General features: G+C 37.8%; 1 protein-coding gene across 7 annotated transcripts in view; it reads right to left on the bottom strand.

The window, feature by feature from the left end:
• Positions 1-25,768, bottom strand: part of RNF220 (ring finger protein 220) — a 366,981-nt gene that overhangs the window by 338,652 nt on the left and 2,561 nt on the right. For all 7 annotated transcript variants that reach the window (XM_088153606.1, XM_088153604.1, XM_088153605.1 and 4 more), the window contains exon 2: positions 21,040-21,781. In XM_088153606.1, coding sequence (XP_088009732.1) covers positions 21,040-21,664 — 625 coding nt within the window. In that variant the 5' untranslated portion in view covers positions 21,665-21,781. The remainder of the gene's footprint in view (positions 1-21,039; positions 21,782-25,768) is intronic.

The raw sequence follows: 25,768 nt of genomic DNA on the forward strand, positions 1-25,768 counted from the left end.
AAGAGATGGGATATGGGAAGAAGAGATCATTTGTTGTATTTTAAGGGAAGATGATAAGTTACTAAAATTATTTATACTTGTGATGGAGGAATTCACTTCTTCATATATTTATTTTCTTTTTCTTTACTATATTCTTATTTTTTTCCCTTTCTTTTCTATTTTTCTTTATTTTCTGCACCTTCTCTTTCTTTTTATTATTATTTTTAGTTTGTATTAGTTTTTATTGTTGTAATTGTAATCTTTAATAAAATTACTATAAAAAATGGCCTTCAGTCTAGGACATCACTAAATGAAAACCTCTCATATTCCAAGCTCTATGCCCTGGTAACATGGAAACAGTAAACAGATTTAATTGCCAAACCAACAGTGTTTATGATGAAATGCCTTTACTTTTACTCCAGTATAAGTGAATGGCTATTATCATTATTTAGTCTTATTGGGAAGTGAAAAATGCTACACTTAGGGATACCCATGTTTAGTACACCTGACAGTGGGTCTACATCACTGACCAACAGGGAACAATCTTTCTCTCCTATCTGGAGGTATGTGGTATGCAGGTAATTGGAGAAGGCATGTTTCCACACACAGAGAAAACAGAACAGAGTAACTGCCTTAACGCTATGGATGATGTGTTGGCATTAGAAAAGCAGCAAGGGCTACAAATGATTTTCAAAAAGCTAGCTTGTTAAAAAATACAAAGGAAAAGGAAAAAAAACACAAATACAAAATACAGAATGGGGAAGGGCTGTCCAAAAAGCAGCATAAAATTTAAATATAATAACAATTGGATATGTAAAATCAATTCCTGTATGGGCAGGCAAATCTGAGAAATTCCTTACTTAACACAGCTCCCCCTAGGTCAGACCTGCACAACTTGGCAATAGGTAAGGGCTGAAATTAAATAGGTTAAACTTCTTCCGGCCACAGATTGGTTTTTAGCACCTCACTTTCCAAGTAAAGTTATAATAATGGGATAATAATGTTTTTATTTGCAAAATAGTTTAATCATTAATTGTACTATAATTATTATAGTACATAATTAATTATTAAACTATTTTGCAAATAAAATAAACCATATTATAAAAAAGGGAAATTTCAATTATTACACTTATTAAAGAAAAAAATATTACTTTGGTAAGCTTGAATATATTTTTAAGGTTTTCTTACCATTTACATTTTGTTAATGGGACGTATTACACTTCTTGTTAGCAATCAGTTTATCTATGTTCTGATTCGATCTTCCGGTTCTTTTGATCATCCATTTTACAAAGGTATTAGTCTTGTAAAATTTACAATTATCAAAATGGCCATTTTCCCAGAGCTGCTTCAGTGAGTAATTTTGCTGCCCTCGTCGCCGTCATAACATGTCAGCGCTCACAGGCTGAGCGCTGATTGGTTATTTCCCGGAAATCACCCCTGCAACAGTTCATCACAGAAATTTTATTTAAAAAAAAAAACATACTGCATTTTCAGACCTCACACTCACGTGCAACGCGGGCCGTATGTTGTGGAGGCCTGCTCTAGGTCAAAGATTCAGGTATTTCAGAAACCAAGCCGCCATCAGATTCAATCTCCACCCCATTTAGGAGCAGTAACAGCTTTCAAACTCATAATATGCAGAAGTTCCCTGCAAAACAAGTGTTTCTATTTTCATGTGAATGTGTGTGTACTGCCAACACACAACTTAGTCCACTCTATCAGCAAATACATGTAAGGCTCCAATGGACTATTTTGATCCTGATGCAATGTGGTACTTTTCTCCATATCCTATCTATACTCCTACAACAGTCCTTACAGACATAAATACTGAAATCTCAGCATTCAGTCCTAGTGTATAATTCATAAGGTAGCTATCTGAATTCAATGGGAAGAAATTCATTATATATTGTCATTCTTAAACTACCCTGGAATGGGCATACAAAGAGGAATTAAAATGTCTCAGGAATAACGAATTCATGCTAACAGCTTTTGAGTCAACATCCTAGTATTTTTTGACTATTTAAGGACAGATAATGCTTAGAAACTTGGGGATATTTACCGAATCTGTACCAAATTTAAGGTTAGTTTCTTGCTATCAGGAGAAAAGGTATAAAAACTGAGGTTGTAATTTATCAGTCTATCTTGACAGAACCTCTTTGGATAAATTTGTCTACAGACACACTTGATTCCCAAACAGGTATAAAATTTCCCTCCTACTTCTTGTATAACCAGTCCTTTCCTGTGGTCAGTTCATATTGTCACAGAGATAGCTGGTTCCCTTTGCCAAAACAACATTCAACTTCTAAACAATAACTGCTCTGTAATAAGGATCTCATATAATCAAGCCACATCATGATAATTACATTTACTAAATGAATAATCATTCTAACTCTGAACATTATCCTAAAGACAATGCTCCTAATGAACCTCAGCCAAATCTGGCAGATAAATACTCCATTCTTCATATCAAATGTACATACGTACGTCTATATTCCTGCTGCAGGTATTTGCCATGAAAACGTATGTCCTAAACTAGTCTGGTCACAAAGGCCCTGCCCTGACTCTTTTGCAGGTTTCAAAAGGATGTTTAGCATAAAAAAACAGAAGTAGGCAGTGAGGAAAGAGGCTTGGCAGGCCTCACAGGGCAGCCTGAACATCAGTGACAAGGCAGCTGGTAGAAGCCCCTGTGAGCTAGTCAGGACCAGGGGACCAGCCTTTTCACATCTGGTTAAGTACCATAAACTCTCCAACAAGCTGCCTAATTATGACAACACTTCTGCTAGAAAATTAGCATGCTTCCCTGACCATGTTCAGAAGCGTGAGGGAAAAGAATAGGCAAGAATGAGAAATGCTGCAGAGAAAGCCTAGGAGTAGATCCTGTGATATGCTCTATATATTGGAAGGTAGGTGCAGGCTGAATCATGATCCAACATCCAGCTGTCTTATTACTCTCAGAGCATCTTGGGGACTTTCTCCCAATATTGGACACACACCTCTCATTGTCATATTTTATCAACCAAAGCAGAAATGAGATGGAATATGCCTGGATCAAACCAAACCAAACCAAACCAAACCAGGGGATTTAAATCTGTATGAAACCTGTGCATATATGCTAATGATTAGTTTGAAGAATGTAAAATGACCATATGCCCATAATTGAGCCACTTGCTTAAGAGGATTCATTTGCAAGTACCAAACTGCCTTTGGCCGATTTCAAAATAAGCTAAGGAGGATTGGAGTTGGTTTGTACTCGGATGAGAGACCATCTGGAAATCCCAGGAGTGTAAACTACCCTGGGAAAGTGAAAAAGCATCCCAGAAAGTGGCAATGGCAAAACACTTCCATTTTGTTACCAACTGCCAGTTGTCAGATTTTAGGAAACAATGCTGAGAAGTTGGTAGGGCAGCAGCTACAAAGGGCTCTGGAGGAAATGATTTACAGTAATGGCATCCTTTTCAGTTTTGGTTCAGGCCTCGACAGGGCAGTGAAGTCACACCGCTCACTCTTGTGAATGCCCCAGGACAGGACACAGAGGAAAAAGCATGGCCATCCTTGTCCTGCTGGATCCATCAGCAGCTTTTGATACCCTCAATCATGACATTCTTCTAGATCACTTCTGAGGGTTAGGAGGGGGAGGGCACCATTTGGTTCCTCTCCTTTCTAAGTGGCCAATTCTCCTTAGGCATCTTGGGGGATTACAATATGGGTAGTCCCAGAGTTCATCTATTTCCCCTACCTTGTTTAACATCTACATAAAGCCACTAGGTGAAGTAACATCAATAAGCAGATCATAGCTAGTTGTGTATCTCCGACATGGGCCAGTTGGGAAATACAGAATAAACCTTGACTCAGTGCCTAGAAGCCTAAAGAGTCTGGATGGGGAAAAACAGGCTGGTGTCCAACTCAAGCAAAATGGAATAGCTGCTGATCTGGCAACACAGTGATTCCAGGACAATTCCAACTTTAGCTGTGATTGGGACTGTGCTCTACCTGGGGGTATTCCCAGATCTGTGGCTCCTACTAAGAGAGCTGATAGAGGCTATGTTCAGGAAGATCTTTGCCCAACTTCATCTGATGCTCCAAATGTGGCCTTTCAGCTTGTAGGCACTAGCTATACTGCAACATGGTCTACCTGGGGCTGCCCTTGAAGACCATCCTGAAACTTCAACTGGTGTATAAAATGGCTACCCATTTATTAGCAGGTCAAACCTGTTACAACCATATTATTCTTTTATTACAAGAGATGTACTGGCCACCATTCTTTCTAGGTACAATTGAAGATGCTGCTGATTACCCACAAAATCCTGTATGACTGGAACTTGGTTATTGCCAAGCCTACTCCAAGTGGAATCTGCCCATCCAATATAAGCACACAGAGCAGCCATACTGAGAGCACCTATCTAACAGAAAATCCAGTGGAAGGGGCTCAGAACTGACCATTTTCTGTTTGGATCCCTCCCATTCCTTTCAGACAGTTTCTCTTAGAGGCTAAATTGGCCCCAATCCTGATATTTAAGAACACATCTGTGTTCTTACTCCCAATTTTTTTCTGGGTGCAATTCAAGGTGCCGGTTACCACCTTTAAAGCCGTATATGGGACTGGGCTAGGTTATCTGAAAGACCCTCTCCCTGAAGACATCTACTCGTCCCACTAGATAGTCCCACTGTCATCTGATGGGATCTAGGAAGCAAGGCCCTTCCATAGCTGTGCCTACCCAGGCGGCATGGAGAGCCCCTACGTTCCTTGCCTTCCAGACCACCATTAAGACCTGGCTCTTCTTTCAGGTTCTGAGTCAGGAGGGTAAGTGAGCCCAGCATTTGTGGTTTTGCAATGGGATTGTTATGGCGTGTGATGATATGAGAGGGTTTTAATGTTTTGCATTTTGTTATCTGTGTTTTTGTTGTTAGACACCCACAGTTATTTTATATAATATAGGCAGTCATACAAATCTTTCAAATAATAAACAAATAATTTTTTTCAAGAAATAAATTATATCTTTCAAGCAGTTTTTTCAGACTTCCACAGAAACAAAACACAAAGAACTCATACAGAACAGAAAGCAAATCACGTTTTTATTAAATTTTGGGTTGTAAGCATAATACAGGTAGTCCTTAACTATTTGTTTAGCAACTGTTAAAAGTTACAATGGAGCTAAAAAGTGACTGGTGACCAAAGTTACAACCATCACAATGCCCCCATCGTGATCTAGGTGCTTGGCAACCAGCTCCCACTTACGACAGTTGCAGGGTCCTGGGGTCACATGATCACTATTTGCAACTTTTCCAGCTGGCTTCCGGCAAGCAAAATCAATGGGGAACTGCACAATTCACTTAATGCCGTGTGATTTGCTTAATGATCACATAATTCACTTAATGACTGCAGTGATTCACTTAATGATTGCCACAAAAGGTCATAAAATTGAATCCAGTCATGTGATGATTCACTTAACAACCACGCTGCTTAGCAATCTAAATTCCAGTCCCAATTGTGGTCATTAAGCAAGGACTACCTGTAGTCTATATATTGCCTAATTTCATCTGTAGCCTTCCACGAGCACACCATGACTGCTATTTGAAAATCAAAAACATTTGAAATGATTTTTCAAAGAAGTTTTAAATTCTGATTTGTTCTAATTGGAAATGGCAGCTGCTTCCGATTCTTATAATACACACTGCCATAGGAAACCCACCAACTGCGGTTAAGGAGCTACATGAGATTAAGGTAAGATGAGATAGGCATACTCCTGTCAGTCACTCCAAATGTCCTAGCATGTGGAATAGTTTGTCTTAGTTAATTAAATTACAATCCCTGCTTTTTCAGAGATGCTTTTAACAGTTATTGCTTTCATCAGAATATTCTGCCTACAGTGGACTTTATAGGTAAATCTGAAAAATCACAAACTGTTTCCTCTTAAAGAGTTACTTACAGCTTACTATATGAATCATCATTATCATCAAACCATAAGGCTAATTAGTCAAAGAAAACTGTTCAAGAACAGAACATTGCTTACATAGTGACATAGTAAAGAAATAAACATTTCAGCCTTATTTTGACCTTCCTGCATCATCTCAAATTAGGCTATATTTTAAGTATGTGAAAATATGTATTCAGACATCTGCTGAGAATTCAGAAGTGAGCTTTAGATACACCACCTCAAGTAAACTAAACTTTAAATAGTAATTAGCAGAAACATTTCCCACATTCACCTCTATTACGCACTATGAAGCAAGATTTCTGCCTGAAAAACCAAGAGATGGACTATCCACTAGCTGAAAAGACCATTCTGAGCTACACAGGAAAAGTAACTTCTCCCTAGAATGTTCTTTCTTCTTCAACCTTATACATTAAATTGTTCCTTTGACTCTTATCATACAGCAGAGAAGGGTGATATACTATTGAACACCCCACCAATACATTTTGGCATTCTTACTGAAATGGTTTATAGGTGCGTTAACTTTTCAATAATCACCATTGTACAATTTGTATTTTGCGCAGAACCCACATTCTTTGCTGTTTTTGCTCATTTTGGTTCAAGGAAGGCAGGATGAAAGGCTCAGTTTTTCTAGCCTCGTCTCCAGTGCAGCCAAGAGTGATAAACCACCTGATTCAGAGCCAGCCCTTTCCCCTTACCTAGGAATCCAATAGCACCCCAGAGCCCATCCCTGCCTGGCTGGCTTCTTTCCTCCCCCTCCCCTCTCCACTGTTGATTCAACACTGACTACTTGTCTTCTTCATCCTTCATCTCTGTCTTTTCCTTATTTTTGCGTTTCTTGCTGCACCAGCCACATGGCCTCTGCTGGTGGTCACTGAATGAAACTGACGTGTAACGACTGACAGTGCTCACCCACTGTAGTATGTTTACTTACTGCAATTTCACATTGCCACACTCCACAAGTTAACCTTCTGCCAGCTAGTTGTTTTCAATCCAGGACAACTTGTTGTGTCCTCAGAGGTGTAGTGTTGACAGAGGAGCCAAAGCCACCAAAAGCTAGGCAGCTAGGAAGCATCCAAAGCCACAAATGAAAATTCAGGAAATTAACAGCAAAGCACTGCATAGAAAGAAGAGGGTGAGAGATGTTTATTTACAATGGCTACCAAAGGTTTGTTACCCCTCATTTGGAATGTAAGATGATCCACTAAAAAGCAGAAAAAGAGGATGGTTCTGTTGATGTGAATCCTAACCTTGAGGAAATGGGAGGAGGATATGGAAAAACTGGAAAAAGGACTGCAGAAAACCACAGGAACAGTTAGAAAGACTGCAGAGCAATTCAGTAAGGGAGGAAGGAACACGAAATTATATAAATGCAGTACGTGGGTATATGTTTTTGGGGAAGGGAGGGAGAGAACCTGAGTTGGAAGCCAGATCTGAGGAGAAAAATATGTATCAGTGCTGGGAGTAAGAGGTATGCCAGAAAATGAAAGGCACTCATTAGAAGGAATTAAATGGGTACCCCTCACGGCAGCCATTCTGTCACAGCATCTATGACACTTCATTAAAACTCCAAGTATCCCCATCAACCCAAAAAGTTTACATTTCATATGGATTTTAATATTAATATTCGATTAAAATGCAGGGGAAAAAGTATGATTTTGCCAATGATGTAGAGAAAATGGAAATGCTCTCTCACACGCAGACCACATACACCTACCGGTAGGGGCCTGCCTAGTATTAAAAGCCTAAGCTGGTAAGAATATCAAAATAGGAAACTGAATCCAAAGAACAAAGACCACCAAAATCTATAGAAGTCACTTGTGCTCAGGAGCCAACTGTCATATCAGAAGCATAGAGACATTTCTACTGACTGGAGGCACAGGCTATATTGTATGTTGAGACAGATGTGTAAAGGCAAATGAAACAGAAAGGACTCTACATCTCAGACAGATTCCTAGCGAAGGACTGATTGCCTATGCCACCTCCATCGGGTTGAGTTTGGCCCACTAATCAGTCAGCCATGATTTCCAGCAAGAATGTGACTGGTCAATTGATATTTCAGTGTACCAGAAGGAAATTAATGCAGCCCATTACAAGGACTGTTTTTAAACTGATAGGACAGGGGGATAGATATTTTTATGGCAGAGAGAAGAAATTCAATGCTTTTGTTTGCTTCCAAAAGTGCAGCAGATTCCTCACATTTCCAGCTTTACTCTGCATATGCTTCTTTCGCTTCAATTTTGCTAATGTTACTTGAGCCAATACTCCATGTAGTCCTTGTCAATCATTTAATTTGCAGAACCACAACTTCTCCCAATTCCAAACTTTGTAAAAACTAGCCTACAGTTAAATTTATTAATTTACTCTTTCTAAACTGAAACCAATTTTGAATGGCAAGTTTCTCTAAAATGTCAGTAAGCACAGAGCTTTGAGGTTTTGCAATCTATGGTATATTTAATTAGGCTTGCTGTCTTCTACAAAGGTGATACAAATGAGGTTGAATCCATGGCCCACATGTTATGGCCAGAGAGCTACAGATCAAATCATGCCAGAATTTATCTGTCTTATCCTCTTCAAAGTATACCTTACCAATGTAACATAGTGCAAACTATTAAAAAATGCATACTATTTATTTCTAATAATATCTTACTTACTTACTTTATTTATTTATTTATTCCACTTAACTCCATCTTCTCTCCATCTTTTAACTTTGTTTTTGTAAGTTTTTTATTGTTTTTATGGTTTTTATTTGTGAGCCACCTAGAGTCACTTATATAGTGAGATGGGCGGTGTATATGGCTGTTGTGAGCAGAGTTGGAAAAAATTCTGCCATCTGTTTTCTGGGTGCTTAATTTTTTATTCTACAGCCCAGATTTTGAAAAATAGAAAAGAAAATTAGTTTTGTGTATGATGGATCAACTTAAAAAATTGATGCTGGTTTCTACCGTGTAAAATATTCTCTCAGTCCTGTTATAACAAATGCAAGTAAACATGATTATGACTGTCAGCATCTGCCTTGTAGTGTATGTAAGTAGTAAACAAAAAAAGCATCTCAATTTTTTTTCTCCCTTTTGTTTTAAATTTCAAAACAGAAGCTTGGAGGATACTCTGCAGTAAAAGCTTGAACAAAACTAAACAAAGCATAAGTATATAAAACAGATTAGTTTTGGTTCTTCTTTACAAAGTAAAAATGAACATTAGTAAACAATCAATCCACAAAATTTCAAGGACAAGCAGCTGAAGAAAGACAAAACTGTTTTTTTATAACATTATGGCTGTAAGGGGAAGGTATTTAAATTACGGGAAAGGTCTTAATAAATAAGTAAGAATAAGTAAGTATGCGCAAGCACAGACCTTATATTTAGTATTCAGACATGTTTTTTCCTCTCTAAAATGCCCTATTTTTAATGAAATCAATAAGCCATTTTTAGCAATCATCATATCTGATCTTCCCCATGGGCAAATTTTTATTTTATTTAGGGCCACACAGTTTATGCTAGATCATATTTAGATGTCATAACAGGGCAGTCCAATGCTTGTATACTGTACCCAGCTTCATAGAGTAAAATGGAAGAAGATAAACCTATTTTTCAGGGAGATTCAAACATCCTTTGTTTCTGCCTTTAAACGTATACTGGGTTACAATACAGCTAATTATATGCTGGAATATTCAATTACAACCACTGTCTAGCTCAGGGGTCGGGAACCTTTTTGTCTGAGAGAGCCATGAATGCCACATATTTTAAAATGTAATTCCGTGAGAGCCATACAATATGTTTAAAACTAAATACAAGTAAATGTGTGCATTTAAAGGGTTTCTGCAATTAGCTAGCTGACTGAGGTGAGGAGGATACCACCCCAGGTAGTGGTCCGTGGGGCAGGGCAGAGGTAATGAAGGCAGGGTAGCCAATTGCGGGTGTAGCTGGTGGGATGGACCCTTACAGGCCGTCAAGGAGGTTAGGCCCAAGCCGGGGGCTCGATTTTCGGCCATTGGTGGAAAGTGGCACCGTGCCTGAAATATGTCTCGTACCTCGTTGGGGCCACAAACGGGGCCAGCCCAAGATGAGGATTCACCCAACAGAGCAGGGGCAGCGGAAGCAGGATGCAAAGCGGTGCACCCGGATCGCATTCGCGTGGGCCGCCGACGGGAGCTAGGCCGAAACTGGGGCCTCGATTTGCGGCTGCCTGTGGAGGACAATGCGGCTCCAGGCCCGTTCAGCCGCGGATGCTGCGGGGCAAGGTAGGGTGAGTCCCAAGGATGCCGGATGCGGATGCGAAGCGGAGGAGGGCGTGGCCTGTGCTCGGCGGATAGAAGACGTGTTCTAAACCTTACCCCGTTATTTTTTTTTATTAAAGATTTGGCAGCGAGCCAGATGCAGCCATCAAAAGAGCCACATCTGGCTCACGAGCCATAGGTTCCCGACCCCTGGTCTAGCTAATCCTCCTACTTTCTTTTTTTGCCAAGCTCACTCCACAGCCAGATTCTGGGAGAAAAGGATGTTATGTAGATTCCATTTAAGCCTGTGACTACAAGAAAAACAGGACCACTTTTCCTACTGCTGGACAAAAAAAAAAAATGCCCTGGATGCAACTGTTTGAAATGAACACATCCTTCCTCAGCAACAAACCACAGGACACTTCATAATACAAAGGTCAATATGCTTTTTTGAACAGAGGCCTTTGAGCAGTCTGTCACACTAGATTTCTAAGCAGTATGAAAGGGGCTATACTTCAAAAACTGGGACAAAAATATTTTAAATTACAGTCAATATGATTATTCCCACATATTAAGTATTAATTTGACCCCGACTTCTTACAATACACTAAGCCAAAAATAAACCACATTATGGCTTAGTGTTGTGTGTGAACCACGTCAGAGGGCTATCTTAAACTTTATTAGATGCAATGACAAAAATGTCTCTCTTATCTTCCCAGAGTGTCAGTCATTAGGGACACTGCCTCTGCCCAGCTTGAGGAACCAAATTCATGTGAGGCCATTGGAGCTTTTCTGGTTGTTCTAGACTCAGAGCAGGCCATTAAAAAGTGGAAGAAGAGGCTGCTAACACAATGGTCACTAGGAAACTCCAATCTACAAAGACATCCCATGTTTCCATAATACAAATCTCTGGGTGGAAAGTTTTTAGCAACCTGCTAGGAGTACTTAATGCAATGAGTCATACTAGATGACTCACTGATCTTTCAACTCTTTGATTCTATTATCTGTAATTCAAAATCTGGTTGCTAAAAATGTAACATTTCAATGTAAACTCTTTAAAAAGATGTACAGTATCTATTTCAGATTATATGAAAGTGGAATATTCTCCTGTTGTCAAAAACAGTACAAAGGGTATTTCTAAAAGCTTTGATATTTTAGAATCAATGTTTTTGATTCTATGTCAATTGCCCTATGTCAATGTTTTTAGTTTTTAACACACATTAAAAAGTCAAAACAATTTGAAATTACAGGTAGTCCTCGCTTAATAACCACAATAGGGAAAATTAATTGTTAAGTGGGGTGGTAGTTAAGTGAGTCACGCCCAATTTTACAGTCATTAAGCAAATCACAATGGTCGTTAAATGAATCACATGGTTGTTCAGCGAATCAGAGAGTTCCCCATTGATTTTGCTTGCCAGAAGCCAGTGGGAAGGTCACAAATGGCGATCATGTGACTCAGGACACTGCAACCGTCATAAGTGTGAGCTGGTTGCCAAGCACCAGAATCATGATCATGTAACCGTAGGGGTGATGCGATGGTTGTAAGTGCAAGGACTGGTTGTAAGTCCCTTTGTTCAGCACTGTTGTAACTTTGGTAACTAAATGAATGGTTAAGTGAGGACTACCTGTACTCTTCTACAAGTAGCCTAATTCCTTGCTCCACACTCTCTCAAATGCCCAGTGACTCCCCGCCCTCCCTTCAGGTTTAGGACAATATTCCAGAATAAACTGTAAAGAATCAAATATTATCTATATTGCTTGTTATCTTTCATATCATTAAAACAGGGCCAAATACTGCTGCAAAATCATTTAAGTAATTATAAAGGTTGAAGATCAGAGTCTACAAACTGTTCATTTTAATAAATCTTGATGAAGATGACAAATTAACATTATAGGGCTGTAAGAAAGATATTCCATTCCTAAGCAATAACCAACTTTCAACAGTAAATACTATGGTACATACTACATTATCGAAAAGGGAAGCAATATGAAAGATGCAATAAGAACAATTCATAATTCTTACTAAACTTCTACTGGTCATGGATTGCAATATCTACAAGTTACATATGTTACCATGATTACCAGACAGACCTGATGCAGGCTTTTCTTTCACAGGAAATATTCAGCTGTAATGACGTATTTTCACACAGAAGGAATGATGCAGCAATTTAAAAGAGGATTTATCATAATACAGCTGTGAAAAACTTACGTGACTATTCTCTTTTCTAATAAGAGATAAGGAAATTCATTAACTAGGATGTAAACAAACATATAGGAGAACAGTGAAGAGTAGAAATGTAGAATAAGAAAATGTAATAACTACCTGCTTTCATCAGGAATGGTGATAATTGGAAAATAGTTTCATTTTTTTAACCTCAAAAGCATTTATAATATGATTCTATAACATATATAATACCATTTTCAATGTAGCTTACTTCCCAAAGTAAACAGCGTTAGCACCGTACCCTAATATTACAGTGTCGTATCATCTCTTTAATGACCTATGCTTCATTACCCTGTGTGTGTTAAGCTGGTTTAATCAACCAACAAGAACCAAATGTTGAGCTTAATCAAATCCTCTGCGTGAGGTAGTCCTCAACATACAACCACAATTGGGACTAAAACTTCCATCGCTAAGCAATGTGGTCATTAAGTGAGTCATGTCTGATTTTACAAATTTTGCTGCAGTCATTAAGCAAATCACATAGTCATTACGCGAATCCAGCTTCCCTCATTGACTTTGCTTGTCGGAAGCCCCCTGGGAAGGTTGCAAATGGCAATCATGTGACCCCGGGCACGGCAACCGTCATAAATACATTATACAAAATTTGTATACAAAATACACGGTTGTAAGTGCAAGGACCAGTAAGTCACCTTTTTCAGCACCACTGTAACTTTGAACGGTTGTTAAACAAATGGTCATAAGTCGAGGACTACCTGTACATGTATTATGTATTAATTTCTAATATTTATAAATCATTCTGTCCACTATAAGGCACCAAAAGTAATGTATAAGATAAGTTTTATTAAGACTCTCACTATATTTTATTAGTAGAGAAATAGGGGAATATGGGAAAAAGCCATACAATTTTAATGATTGTTTTGTTCTTGCTGTCCATTGCTTTAACAGAAAAACGGTATAAAACATTCATACATACAAATATAAAAGATGCCTTATCATTTGTTAAACATAGTGAGAGAAAGATGAAGGCTGGGATACAATACTTTTTATGTTAGAATCTGTTTCAGGATAAACTATTAATCCCACCAAACTTGTCCTCCAATTCCACTAAAGGTAGGCAGGAGAATGGAGGAAAAGGCCTGATTGCTAGAAATCATTTTACAAGTGGTAAGCACTAAAAAACAAATAGCTTTCTCTATTTCAACTTTGAACCTTAAGAGAACAGGATTAGAAGATTATGACAGAAAATTTAAATTCAATTTAGTAGAATGCAAACAATTCAGAGACAGAGCTGTCTTTAATTTGATTTACTTAACATTTTATGCACTTGTAGCGATTGGAATAGAAAAGATTCATTACTGAATCTTTCGAAAGGTTGATGTCATTTTTTTAAGAAAAAAAAGTAGTTTGGGGAAAGTAATGGGAAGAAGTAGTTGATGTCTATCCACTATCAGTTTTTCTTCTGTGAGTTTCAGACACTTGTTTAGCCTCTGACAAACACGGGGAGGTCTGAGGTCAAAACCATAATACTAGGAAGCAGTATTGTTCATCCAACCTTTTTTCTGTATGTTATGGCCATCATTTTGAGGCTACTTAAAATAATAAAATTTGTAACGGCTGTGATCATACATAAGTCATCCATTTTCTCCATATCTAAATAGATCCCTTTCAGGTACTTGTGGTAGTGCAGAAGAATTACCCAATCAGCAAACATACAAACAGCTTTATTACATAGAATAATATAACGTGATCACTGTGTGGCAATAATACATAAACCAAACCTCAAATATTAATGGAACAGGACTCTCAGGGCTGCTGTATCATCAACTTCAGATCTACTACAAGGGACACCGCACCATGCCCTCTCATAATAAATGGAAAATATTCTTGCAACAGAATATAACTGGGAGGTAATCTGGATATTTTCAAATGGTACTGGAAATAGTTGTCATTACGAATGCCACTTGCATTGTCATGCAAACATATTCTATAGAATTCAACATTGTAACCAATGCTCTACATTCCTCTGAGACAAACCTGAGCAAGTGTGATATCCTCACAACAGAAATGCTACCTTGAGGAAACTGGTCTAGTCTCCCTGAAACAAATGAGTAACAAGCACTTGTTTACTGCTCAGTCAGCTGATCTTCTCAAAAGCACTTTGTTTCATTTTATTTAACCAGTTATTTTACAAAGATTCTCTAGTATTAACAGTTATAAATAGCCTTTGGAGATAAACAAATACAAAAATTCTATGATTACTATGAATTGTTGTTGGAGGTTATTACGTTATATTATGTAAAAATAATATTGCAGGGTTCTAAATTGCAACCTTGTATATGATATGCTTATCATATTTAATAAAGGCAAATAGTTCAAATAGTGATATGTGTAGCATTGCCACCACACTGGCAAATATTTATGTGACTGGCCCCTAAAATTCTCCTAAATTGTAGGAGCACATAGCACAACCATGGTTCTGAAAAATGTGAAACATCTGTGTTGAAAATATATGGGGAAAAAATCAGTTAAAATAAAACTGCTATATCAGCTGCTTGTCTAATTCCATTATTAGTTTCCACAATTTGTAGCATCCCATAACATTTTGCCAATATTATGCCAACAATATTTTACCATGCAATAACAATGTCATTACACAGACCACCAAAGATGTATCAATGTCCAAAAGAAAAAACAAACAAAATGGTGCTAAAAATGAAATAATAAATAAAATAGTTTAAGTTTTCTGATTTTAAAGGTACTCAAAGATATATTACCTGAGGCAGATCTCCTCACTCTTAATTGTAAGACTGGTCCTGCTAGCCAATATCAGGGCCCAGTATTCCTACTTTTAAATAGAAAGAAACTGAGACAAAAATATACAAAAAAGCATAAACCACAGAAGCAATATAATACAATGCTCTGTAAACCCAAGAAGAAATTTCCTTCCTACAATACAAAAAAAAAAGTAGGTCTTCTAATAGATGATGCCAGCCAAGCTAAGCTTGAACTTCTCTGTGACAAGCAACTTTCTCTCCCTAGGTTTTAAGATATGCTCTTAGGATTGGGGGAAAGGGGTTGGATTTGTCCCTGAACCAAAAGAGATTAAGAGTTCATCTTGCCCAAAGATAATAAATCCATAATTGTTCATGCAAATACAAACATGAACACACAGTGGAAGGAAGGACAATAAATATTTAGTGTCCGTATGTGCCCCCTTCCCAGTTGTGGGAAGATAAACACAATGTTTATATCTTGCTCAGTGCTCCTTGGAGTCACCGTTACAAGCCCTCAGAGTTCCCCATAAAACAGCAGTAAGCAGAGCCTAAAAGGAAAACGGGAGGTGGGGGGGGGGAGAAAAAGCTAAATCACCAGCATTTCCCAAACAAATGAGAAATCTGGCCGTGCAGTAGAGACTGTGTTGGGAAACATTGAGAGGCTGAAACTACCCCCGCCCTCCCCCACAAATGATCAATTAAAAGCCGTCCTTATGCCAAGGGCCAGGCATGGCCAGGCAAGCGGGCTGCGCAAAGACAACGGTCCTCTGGATCAGTTCTGCATGACAATTGATGGGAAGGGGCAGGCGGCAAGGCCCATCCTCTCACCATGGTGATTAGGCATTCCAAGTGTGCAAGACAGCCTCAGCTCGCATAAAGAGAAAGGGAAGCTGGAGACCTGAGGAGGCGAGCCAGGCCAGATGGTCCTGCAGCCGGCAGGACTGGAGCAGCTCACACCCAGCTCTCCGCCACGTTAACGGCCCAAGCCTTTCTTTATGCCAACATCACAATTAAATAGAGCAAAATGGCAAGGAGACTCAGCAACAGTTTGCTGAGGGGAAGGGTGGTCACAACACAGGAGGAAAAGGGCTCTGATAAACCGGGAACGACATAGTTTCCATTGACATACTAATATAGGGCCCATCAGAAAGGCCCTTTTCTCGAGATGCAATACTGTACTGTTTTCCACATCTAAAACTTACCAAGGATATGCATATTCCCATTCTGTTATAGATGCAGCCATTTCCATATGATGCCTTTTAAAGACAGATCGATGTTAGATCATGTCTGACAGCTTTTCACAAGATGGCTTTACTTTTCTTAACAACCCTAAAGTATGGCATCAATATCATTTTAAAAAAAAGGTTTTCGGCACATAACTAGAAGCAAAAACAAGCCAATAATGTATACATTTTGTGTGTTGGATAATTGGAATACACCCCCACCTTACTTTAGACCCTAGTGTGTAAACACCTGGTCAGTCTCTGCTCTGCTGAGGTAGCCAGAGCTAAGATGAAGCTTGAGTCAGCTGTCTAATATGCTAAGAGAAAAGAAAAACCATGAATTAATACATTATTAATCATAGCTATTTGGCACTTACATAACAGCATTTTGACTTTTCTCAAATATTTCCATTGATTAGTTTTAAAGATACAAGTTCCTGAAGTGATTTCCAAATCCAGTTCAAACACCGAGGCCCAACAAACAAGTTCACTCTCTACTGTGATGTAAAACAGTAAGAAAAACTGAAGAATAAGCTAATGGGGTCTCATCTCTCCACCACCCCTAGCTCTCCTAAACTGACCATTTTTAAAAAACATATTTCATGATGGGGGCATTTTTAAAAAATAAACTCCTGCTGATAAACTGTAAGAAGCAAAATTGCATAAATACCTAACACATAAATTAGAGTCTGTTTCATCAACAATAAACTAAACTTAAATAAGTGCAATGAAGGGGGAAAAACAGTTCAAATAAGCACAATATGCAGATTCAAAATAAAGGCCAAGGCCTTACGGTGCCAATTCATCGGGGACGGGGAACACCAGGTTGGGGAAGATTCATGTACAAGGTAACACATTTTGGAGTTCCCATGAACAGAAGGGAGAATTGCAGCGCTATTGCCAGTGGAACATTTTGGTGTACATGATCCAGCTGCTGCTAAGGACTCTCCGCCTGTTTTCTCTCCTGAAAGGATACATTCTGATTATTTGTCTGTGAAAGCATCAGTAGAAATTAGAGGATAAAGACACTATTTTAAAAAGTTACAGTATCTGTTACATGGGGACACCATGTTTAAATCTATTGTAGCTGGACATTAAGGTCGAAACATAATTTGAAGAATTCAATAGAATGTTTGTAGTTGCCTCTGCAATGCACACAGAGTGTAAACCAGGTTCCCTCACGTGGGTTAGTGCTCTCAGTGAACATATAAACATAGATACCTGAATAAAATATTTATCTTCACAAACAAATTCTTTATCCTGCAGGGCATTTGTGTACAATTCCTGTGGGTTCTTGCTTTTCTGGACCACAGGGGTCAAAAGGGAAGAAGAACATTTACTATGTACTGAAATACTCCAAGAAGCAGTTTGTAAAATTAAGCTTTACATATATTCACATTGCATTTCCCATTATTTTTGTCACTAATTTGGGGCAAATCTTTGTATCTATAAAATATAAAATCTGTAAACATAAAATCCACAATGGCTGTGGTTCAGCCCAATATACTATGCCATTTTTTTAAAGATCAAAACATACTCAGAAGGCAAGAGTCAAAAGCAATGTTGACCAATGTAAATCTTAAATAACTTCTCACGTGGGTAGGGAATCAATCTAGATTTACACGACTAATTAACAGAGATAAGACTCTTGTCTCAAGAGAATATAAACATACAGTATTGTTCTTAGTATCTAACTAATAAAATGAGATGTCTGCACCTATACTTGTACAGTGATACACTTTGCCCTTCATTAGATTCCATTATCCACTTTGGATAGCATTCCTGTTTAAAAAAAGAAAAAAACAAACACCTCCCACAGCCAGTTTCCACAAGCTCTAAGCTTGCTGTTTTGCATTTTTTTTCTCTTAAAAAGAAATGAACCAGCAAGTGAGGATCCCAAGTTTGAAATTACAAGAAACAAACAAATAAGGAAAGAACAGAGTCTGCTAGTGCCAGACAAGGAATGTTATGGGTTGTGATTGAAGTTATTCACACGTCATGCGGTCTGATCCCATTTCAGTATTTGGAAGACTGCAAATAAACAGAGCTGAAATATTCTGTAGAGTGCCTACTGGAGACCTAAAGGTTTGCTAATGCAATGATTTTTACTAGCCCCATCAATACACTTTTGCAGACCAGCTTGTCTATATAACTATTTCTCTACAATGTATAGTAGAACGTTGGTAAAAAGAATGCTTGTTTCACAGAGAGGTTTGTATATGTTATTTGTGTAAAAAACTGAGACAGATTTGAAAGGGCTAATGACTAGAAATTTATAAAAGCTGATATGGACATATTTACATACATGCAAATATTCATGCATTCCTCTAGTTCTGTTCAGAACAGTGGAGTCACCAGAAATCTATGTCAACTCTCAGCCTCATTCTAGAAACTGCCAACAAAGAATCTTTCACACATGGGGTATGTACAGTGTTCTCGTCCAAGATTCTGAAATACCCAGAAATATATGTTCTACGAAATCATATCTAAATATGCCAAGGGTATTTGAAGGTCATAATTACATACAACCAGATTTGTTTGCTCTCTCGGATAGAGATACTCACATATTTATACAGATCAAACTTCAATAAAATGCCTCTAAAACCCATGCCTGTTAAAGTTTTAACTAGATGGGGTCAATATTCAGCCCCAAATTTAAACCTAGTCAGTGCTAAGTATAAAACCTATTTTATATTTTACCTAGGCGTGTTGGTATGAAGCCAGTTTTAGTCTGCTTTCCATGAGAGCATTTTAAACTGAAACCAATTTCTATTTAATTTTCATAGCAATGAAAGAAAAATCAACAATGAATAGATTGGAAGGTATTAAGATACAGAAAGTTATCTGCAAAATATTTTTTTTACTTTGTTTCTAAAACTCTATATATCTCCTTCCTCCTTTAAATATGTTTTATGTGGTTCCCCTCCAACATTATCTGAGAATTCATTAAAATAGTTGTATAGACAAACCACTAAAAATAACTCGTTCTTCTGAACTGTCTTCACATTTACACATACGTTTACCTCTGAGACAATCACTTTCTAAATACTGTTCAGTGGATTCATAAAAGATTAGTTCATTTGTACCACTATCTAACAGGAGCAAGTTAGCAAGATGTGCCATTTAGTGCGCTAAATATATTTAATTGACAGAGCCAGCTTTTTGAACATGATCTTTCAATATGCATAATCTGCATTAACTTCATATCCATAAACTGTTATATTTAAATTAGTAATGCATATTGTTTCAAATGATAAAAAAATCTTTAGTCACGGCAATTCTATCTTGTCTTACCTTTCAATTTTTATTGATATTTTCCCCCGCCTTCTCTCTCTCTCTCTCTCTCACACACACACACACACTCAATTATTGCACTCAAACATCAAAGACAACAAGAACACAAAACATGCAGGTGGTTCTCACTCAGTTAAGCCACGCTACAGAAAAAGCGCACAAGCCTTTAGCGCAACATGTAGTTTCTGTCTTCGAGGAAGCATTCCACACAAACATTGACTATAAAAGACAAACTCATAGCATATTTCAGAACCAACGAGCGATGGATTTATAAGGCAGGTTGATTTTATGGTGACTTTTATTGACAAGGTGCACAGGCTTTTGGCAGATGCCTTGTAGCACTGGGAAGTTAACACAGTGCCTAATTCAAGGAGACAGCCCGAGGAAGCAGCACCGACAGGGAGAGAGCGCAACTATGTCTCTATTACTCTCCTTGGTGTCATAAAGAAGAAGAAGAAGAAAAATGGTATCCAACAGGGAACCAAGGAGTTGTGCTCCAATTTTTTTTTCTAAAAAAAAAAAAAGCTTATTTTTCTCTCCCCATACCACCTCTAAAAAAATGGAAGAAAAGGAAGGGACAAGGCAGTATGAGAAAGTACGAAAGGACATAATGGGAAGCGAGGGAGGGCAAAGTAGCTTAATATCTAAACTACAGTATGCGTCTGAATTTGGAAGAAACCACCCTGATTTGAATACTGCCTTATCATCAATATATTAGATGAGTAATTCTTGATCTACTTTCCCTTAATGGGGTAACTCATGGCATTTAATAAGGAAGGGATTACTCGGAGAGAGAAATGCTCCAGTAGATCTTAGGTGGACTGGGTTCAGCTTAGTTATTGGTCCGTGAAATATTTTCACTTCTGGAATTCTACTTTTGGATTTGTAGAGGGTATTACAGAAAATTCTTGTATTAGAGCAAGATGTTCAGCTTGTGTAATGCATTACCAGATGTCTTTCTTTTTCTGCATTAAGGACAGAAGTTAGGTTAGCTTAGTAGGAGTCAGGTCTGACTCAAAGGCAAAATAAACAAAAACGTGCCTTTACACTGATATCAGGATAAAAGAGTTGTATTTTGTTACAACTGGCATCAAATATACAAGGAAAGGACGGAGGGGGAAGACAGAGTTTATGAAGGCACTATCCCCAAAAAAGGAGTTTCCTGAAATAAATGTAGAGTGAGACACCTCCAGCAGAGACTTTCCCTTTTTCTGGAAGGTTGGCAATTTTTCTGTTAGTTGGAACCTCAATCTAGCAGAAAAGAAAAGCTATTTTATCTAGATTTTCTACAGTCTGCCTTCTTCTGTAATCCACTAATATTTAAAGGAAAATAGGGCTATATATAGTTTGTGCCTCTTTAGAACCCCCAAGCATTACAGAAGCATTACCTGTTGAGCATTTCAGCAGCCTAGTTAAGCAAAGCTGAGGTACTTACATCTATCGTTTCGGTCCTCAGGACTGGATGAAGTCTCCCGGTCTGAAATGAGGCCAGAGACAGCAAAGATCTTTTTTCCAGTGTCATCAATTTTGAGGGAGCCGGGAGAGCCAGATGGGAGCTGGGCTCCAAATTCATACTCCTTGCCATCAGCATCTGAGAAGCGAAGGTGGGGAGAGTCGGTATCATGACAGTTCTTCAGGCGCTTGGCAGGTGTAAAAGCTGACTGATAACTCTCCCGGTCCTCAGTGGAAGCAAAGGGACGGAAGGCCCCAACACCACTGTGGTTCAGCATGCTGATTGGGGTACAGTCCAGATTAGGGGGCGCAAACTGAGGATGAAGATGCAGCAACGAAGGTGGAAAATCACGGTTGGTGAATGCTCCAGGCACCCCACCTTGTCGGTGATACATAGAGGCAAAAGTATAGGAGCCATTGGTGAACGGGATGTGCACATCCTTGTCCACTGACACAGGGACTCCAAAGGGCCTTGGCTGCTGGCAGGGGATGGAAGCATCACGGCTGGCTTCAGCAGTGGAAGCCAAAACCATCAAAGCTGGAGATGCCAGAGGATTGGGAAGGTAGGAGGAGTTTTCCATCTTGAAAGCTGCCCGGTGTAAGTCCATTGGAGTCTCTTTTCTTGACAGGGCCACAAGGGAAATGGTCTTCCCTGGATGGAAAACTAAGTGATGTCTGGATATAGAGCTGAGAGATCTCACTGAGGCCTTACCACCATTCCAAAACTGAAAAGACAAAGAAGGGAAAAGGAGGAAAAAAACATAGAAAGTTGCATTAACAGATGGCTGTTCTGAATACAGCAAGAAAATTGTATAAGCCTGAGCCGACCTTCCATGTGTCATTCTTTTAGAAAACCAACAAGCAAGTTCACAAGAGTCTCTGACTCCCTCTAAGGGTCTGCACAAGTCTTCCTCCTGCTCTCTTTTACAACTTTAGCATTACACTTAAGATTCAAGAGATGGTCCACTCAAGGTAGATAAAATGTGGCACAACAAACCTGAAAGCCAACAGAATCTGTGGCTTATGCAGAGAATGCCACCTGCTCTGTCCTTCCTATCCTTCCTTTCTGCCATACAGAAGGATAAGGGACCAGTGCAGATTCAGATCAAGCCACGTGTTAAAATGGGGGTTGAACGATTTGAACAAGTGTGCAGTAACTATCTCTAGTGACAAATTAAACATAAATTACTTCATTCCTGCCAGACAAAATATTGAAACAAAAAAAAATCTTCAAGTGCACAAGCCTATGACTACAACTTCTGAAAATTAATACCAATAAAATAAATGAATACATTATCTAAAAATTATAAATGAAAATGTTTTTATATAGTTCATGAATATACAAAAATATGGAATAGATGTGGTAGAGAAATATATGCCTGCTTGTGCAGATATATATCATGTTTTGGATTTTCCATTATCCTCAGTGGTGAAGAAGGAATAAATAACATGTCTGCATCATACATTTAAGGTATTCTTCCATGTTTTTAAAGAAAGCAATAACAACATCAATAAGTCCTTGGCGTCCCTGATAATATTTGAAATTGTAATTAGTGGCTGTGCCATCTGATCTCTTGCAAGCATCTGCCTTTTAGTTTGCGGACAGTACAAAATGGATCAGTAGTTTTACTTCCTAATGTGCTCATGCTTAACTAGATTTGTAAACTGTCCTCAATATTCCATTAAGACTTAGAGGACAATTTTTATATATCTACATTTACTTTTCTTCCCAGAAAATAAATCCCATTCAATACATATATCTAAATTTGTTCTCTATGAGCATATGTATTAACAAACTTTGAGTCTAATCTTATCTGGACTTGAAAACAGAATTCATCCCTCCATTATAATAACATTAGAATTCCTTTTCTTTTTAAGCTTCTACCCCAGCCATTAAGTATTCTAGAATTCACTTTAATATACAAAGACTTACTTTAAAACAATATACTAGCCTTACAGCACTCAAAAATCAACAAAAATTCATATAATAAAAAAGCAGTACAAAATGCGCCTGTTAGTTCCAGAAGGTCAGGCATAGCAAATAAAACTTACTAAAAGGATCCCTTTTCTAATGGAGTGGCTTTTGTATTCTCTGAATGGCAAGCCTAGGTTAACAAACTCTATCGAATCCTTGCTACATCCTTCATACAGTTCAGAAATAACATTTCCTTTTCTTCTATCCTGCACCCAGAAGCTTGATAGTACAGTAGTTATAGAGTGTGAAGATGAACGGATATCATCCTGTCTCTACTGCACTGACTTCCTTTCTCATACAAATCAGGGCTAAAAGATTAGAATTATCTCATTAACAATGTTTGATCCCCCTTCAAATCTTTAATAACTTTCATCTGAGTTTTAGTTGTGGATGTAGACATGGCAAGGGTAATCTAATCAGCACTGTTTTGGGTGATCTTCTCCTTTGTTTCTGTACAATTAAATGATTAAAGATAACAAGTAATCAGATACAAAATCAAAAGCTACAATAGTGGAGAAAAGCTATGGGAAATCTGGATATTTACTTTTAATTATTTTTAAAGCAAAAAAATTATACATAATTCACCCAGGGACAGAAACACTATCTATATCTAAACTGACATATGATTAGATAGAAACCATAGTCTCCAAGATTTAAATAAAAGGGAGAGGGAGAAGAATATACCGCTAATGCCACTATCCCTGCTTATATTAAATGTATTTAATGGAAGCCATACTTAACACTCCTTACAGAATACTATGAATCATTCCAGCTACCTTCTTCATTTGACAATAAATCAACATATTTTAATAATGCTTCAAGCTGAATTTTATCATTTTTTAAAAACTCCTGCATACTTTGTTTTCTCCTTGTCTCTTACGTTTTTTCTGTCATCCTTTCATCCCATGTTATTATTCCCAATCATCACCATCATTAGAAGCATGTATGGATGAAGCTGCGGCAAGACCAGTCATTATGAAAATCTATAGTTAATGCACTCCCAATGTCAAAATGTCATTGGTTTTTAAATATGGAACCCAAAATAAAACTAACTGGCCTGCTTAATTAAAAAAATATGGATTGCAGGATAATCAGCCTGAGGAAACAGTTTGGTGACCAGAAGTGAGTGGGTACAGCCAAAGTAAGTAACTGTTACTTTTTGCCTCTATGCTGATTTTTTTTAATTTAGCACCCTGTGCAAATCCAGATTAAAATAACTCCAGCTATTGATCCAAGCAGTGGAATTGACATTAATTTTAGTTCACTTCTCACTTTGCAAAGGGATCAATAGGAAGTAATAACAGCTGACATCCTCGCTGAAAGGAAGAGAAAAGACAGTCTAGCGACAGAAATCGAAAAGCAACCAAATAAATCAGCAGATACTTTTCCATGGCATCAGACAAACTCCAAACAGATTGCAAAAAGTCTTTGTTAAATTAACTAAACAAGGAGTGGAGGAGGCCAAGGGGGTGGAGATAAATCTATGAAGCTACATATAACTGTCCACTGGGTATCTGTGTTAGATAAACTCTCCAAAGCCTACATTCTGATTTCCTACAAAATTTCCATCTTAGTTTATGGATAAAAATGTCTGAATATAAGGGCACCCAACATCTGCATCTTTTAAAAGTACAAACTGAATCAATGGGACAACAGAAACAATATCAAACACTTCTTAACCTAGAACAAAATCTAGCATGTCAGGTACAGCTTAACTTGCAATTTTTTAAATTTATTAACAAACATAGTACTATGTTTAACTAAAAACAGAAATTTTCAAAAGGAAGCAAGACTACCATAATGTAGTATTCACAATGCATCCTTCTAACCATATCATATCGGATTATATAAATGAGTGAAAAGAGAGGTAGTCTTAAACTACAGGTGGTAGCCTAACTTGTTATTTAGTACAAAATATATTTAAAGTAGAGAAACAACCAGAGTTTGTATAACAAACTGTTTTCCAATTCTTAATTAAAAGACATATTCTGTGCTGATGACACTAGTTAGATTTTTATAGTTTCCAGCCATTTTTAAATGTTTAGAAATAACAGAATACAGATCTATGGTTTTTCTGCTTATTGCTAACAGAAGAAAAAAGTGTAAAACTATATTTTTCATAAAACAGTACAAGCCTTAAAAAGAGATTAGAGTGAACCTTTAAATACTACAGGTTAGATCTCTTACTGCTTCTTAATCACAAAATTTTAGAAACAGGAATTTGGAAATGTATTTCTGGTTAAAAAATCCTAATCTTTACAAAACAACCATCCCAGCTGTTGGGGGAATTAAAGTGCTCAAATGGATTATGCATTTCAACTAAACTGGATTTCCTCCTAATAAATGCCCAACAAATGGGGGATCTGAGAGTACAAAGAAAAAAATTCCAATACTAAATTAAGGAATTCTACAGGTTGGCATATCTTGCAGTTAAACATTTGGGAGGCTGAGAGTTCCAGGTGTACAAAAAGACTGCAAACAATAAGAAAAATGGGCTGGAGAAAACAGGGTAGAATAAGGACTCTGTGATTTGAAACTCAGGCCACCACTTTCAAAAGTATGAATAACTATTTAAAAAAAAAATAGAAAATCGGGCCCTTGATGTAAGAAAAAAGCAGCTGCTGCGATTCTCTCCAATTTCGTAGGGGGGAGGCTTTTTTTCTTGCAGAAAACTTTTTCTTGCAGGAAAAAAAGAAAACCCAGATAGAAAATTAAGGCACCAGGCTTTGCAGAAGAT

Source organism: Python bivittatus, unplaced genomic scaffold (genome assembly GCF_059951505.1).
Source record: "Python bivittatus isolate LINGU-HERP-01145 unplaced genomic scaffold, Pbiv_v1 ctg000700_np1212, whole genome shotgun sequence".
Lineage (NCBI taxonomy): Eukaryota > Metazoa > Chordata > Lepidosauria > Squamata > Pythonidae > Python > Python bivittatus.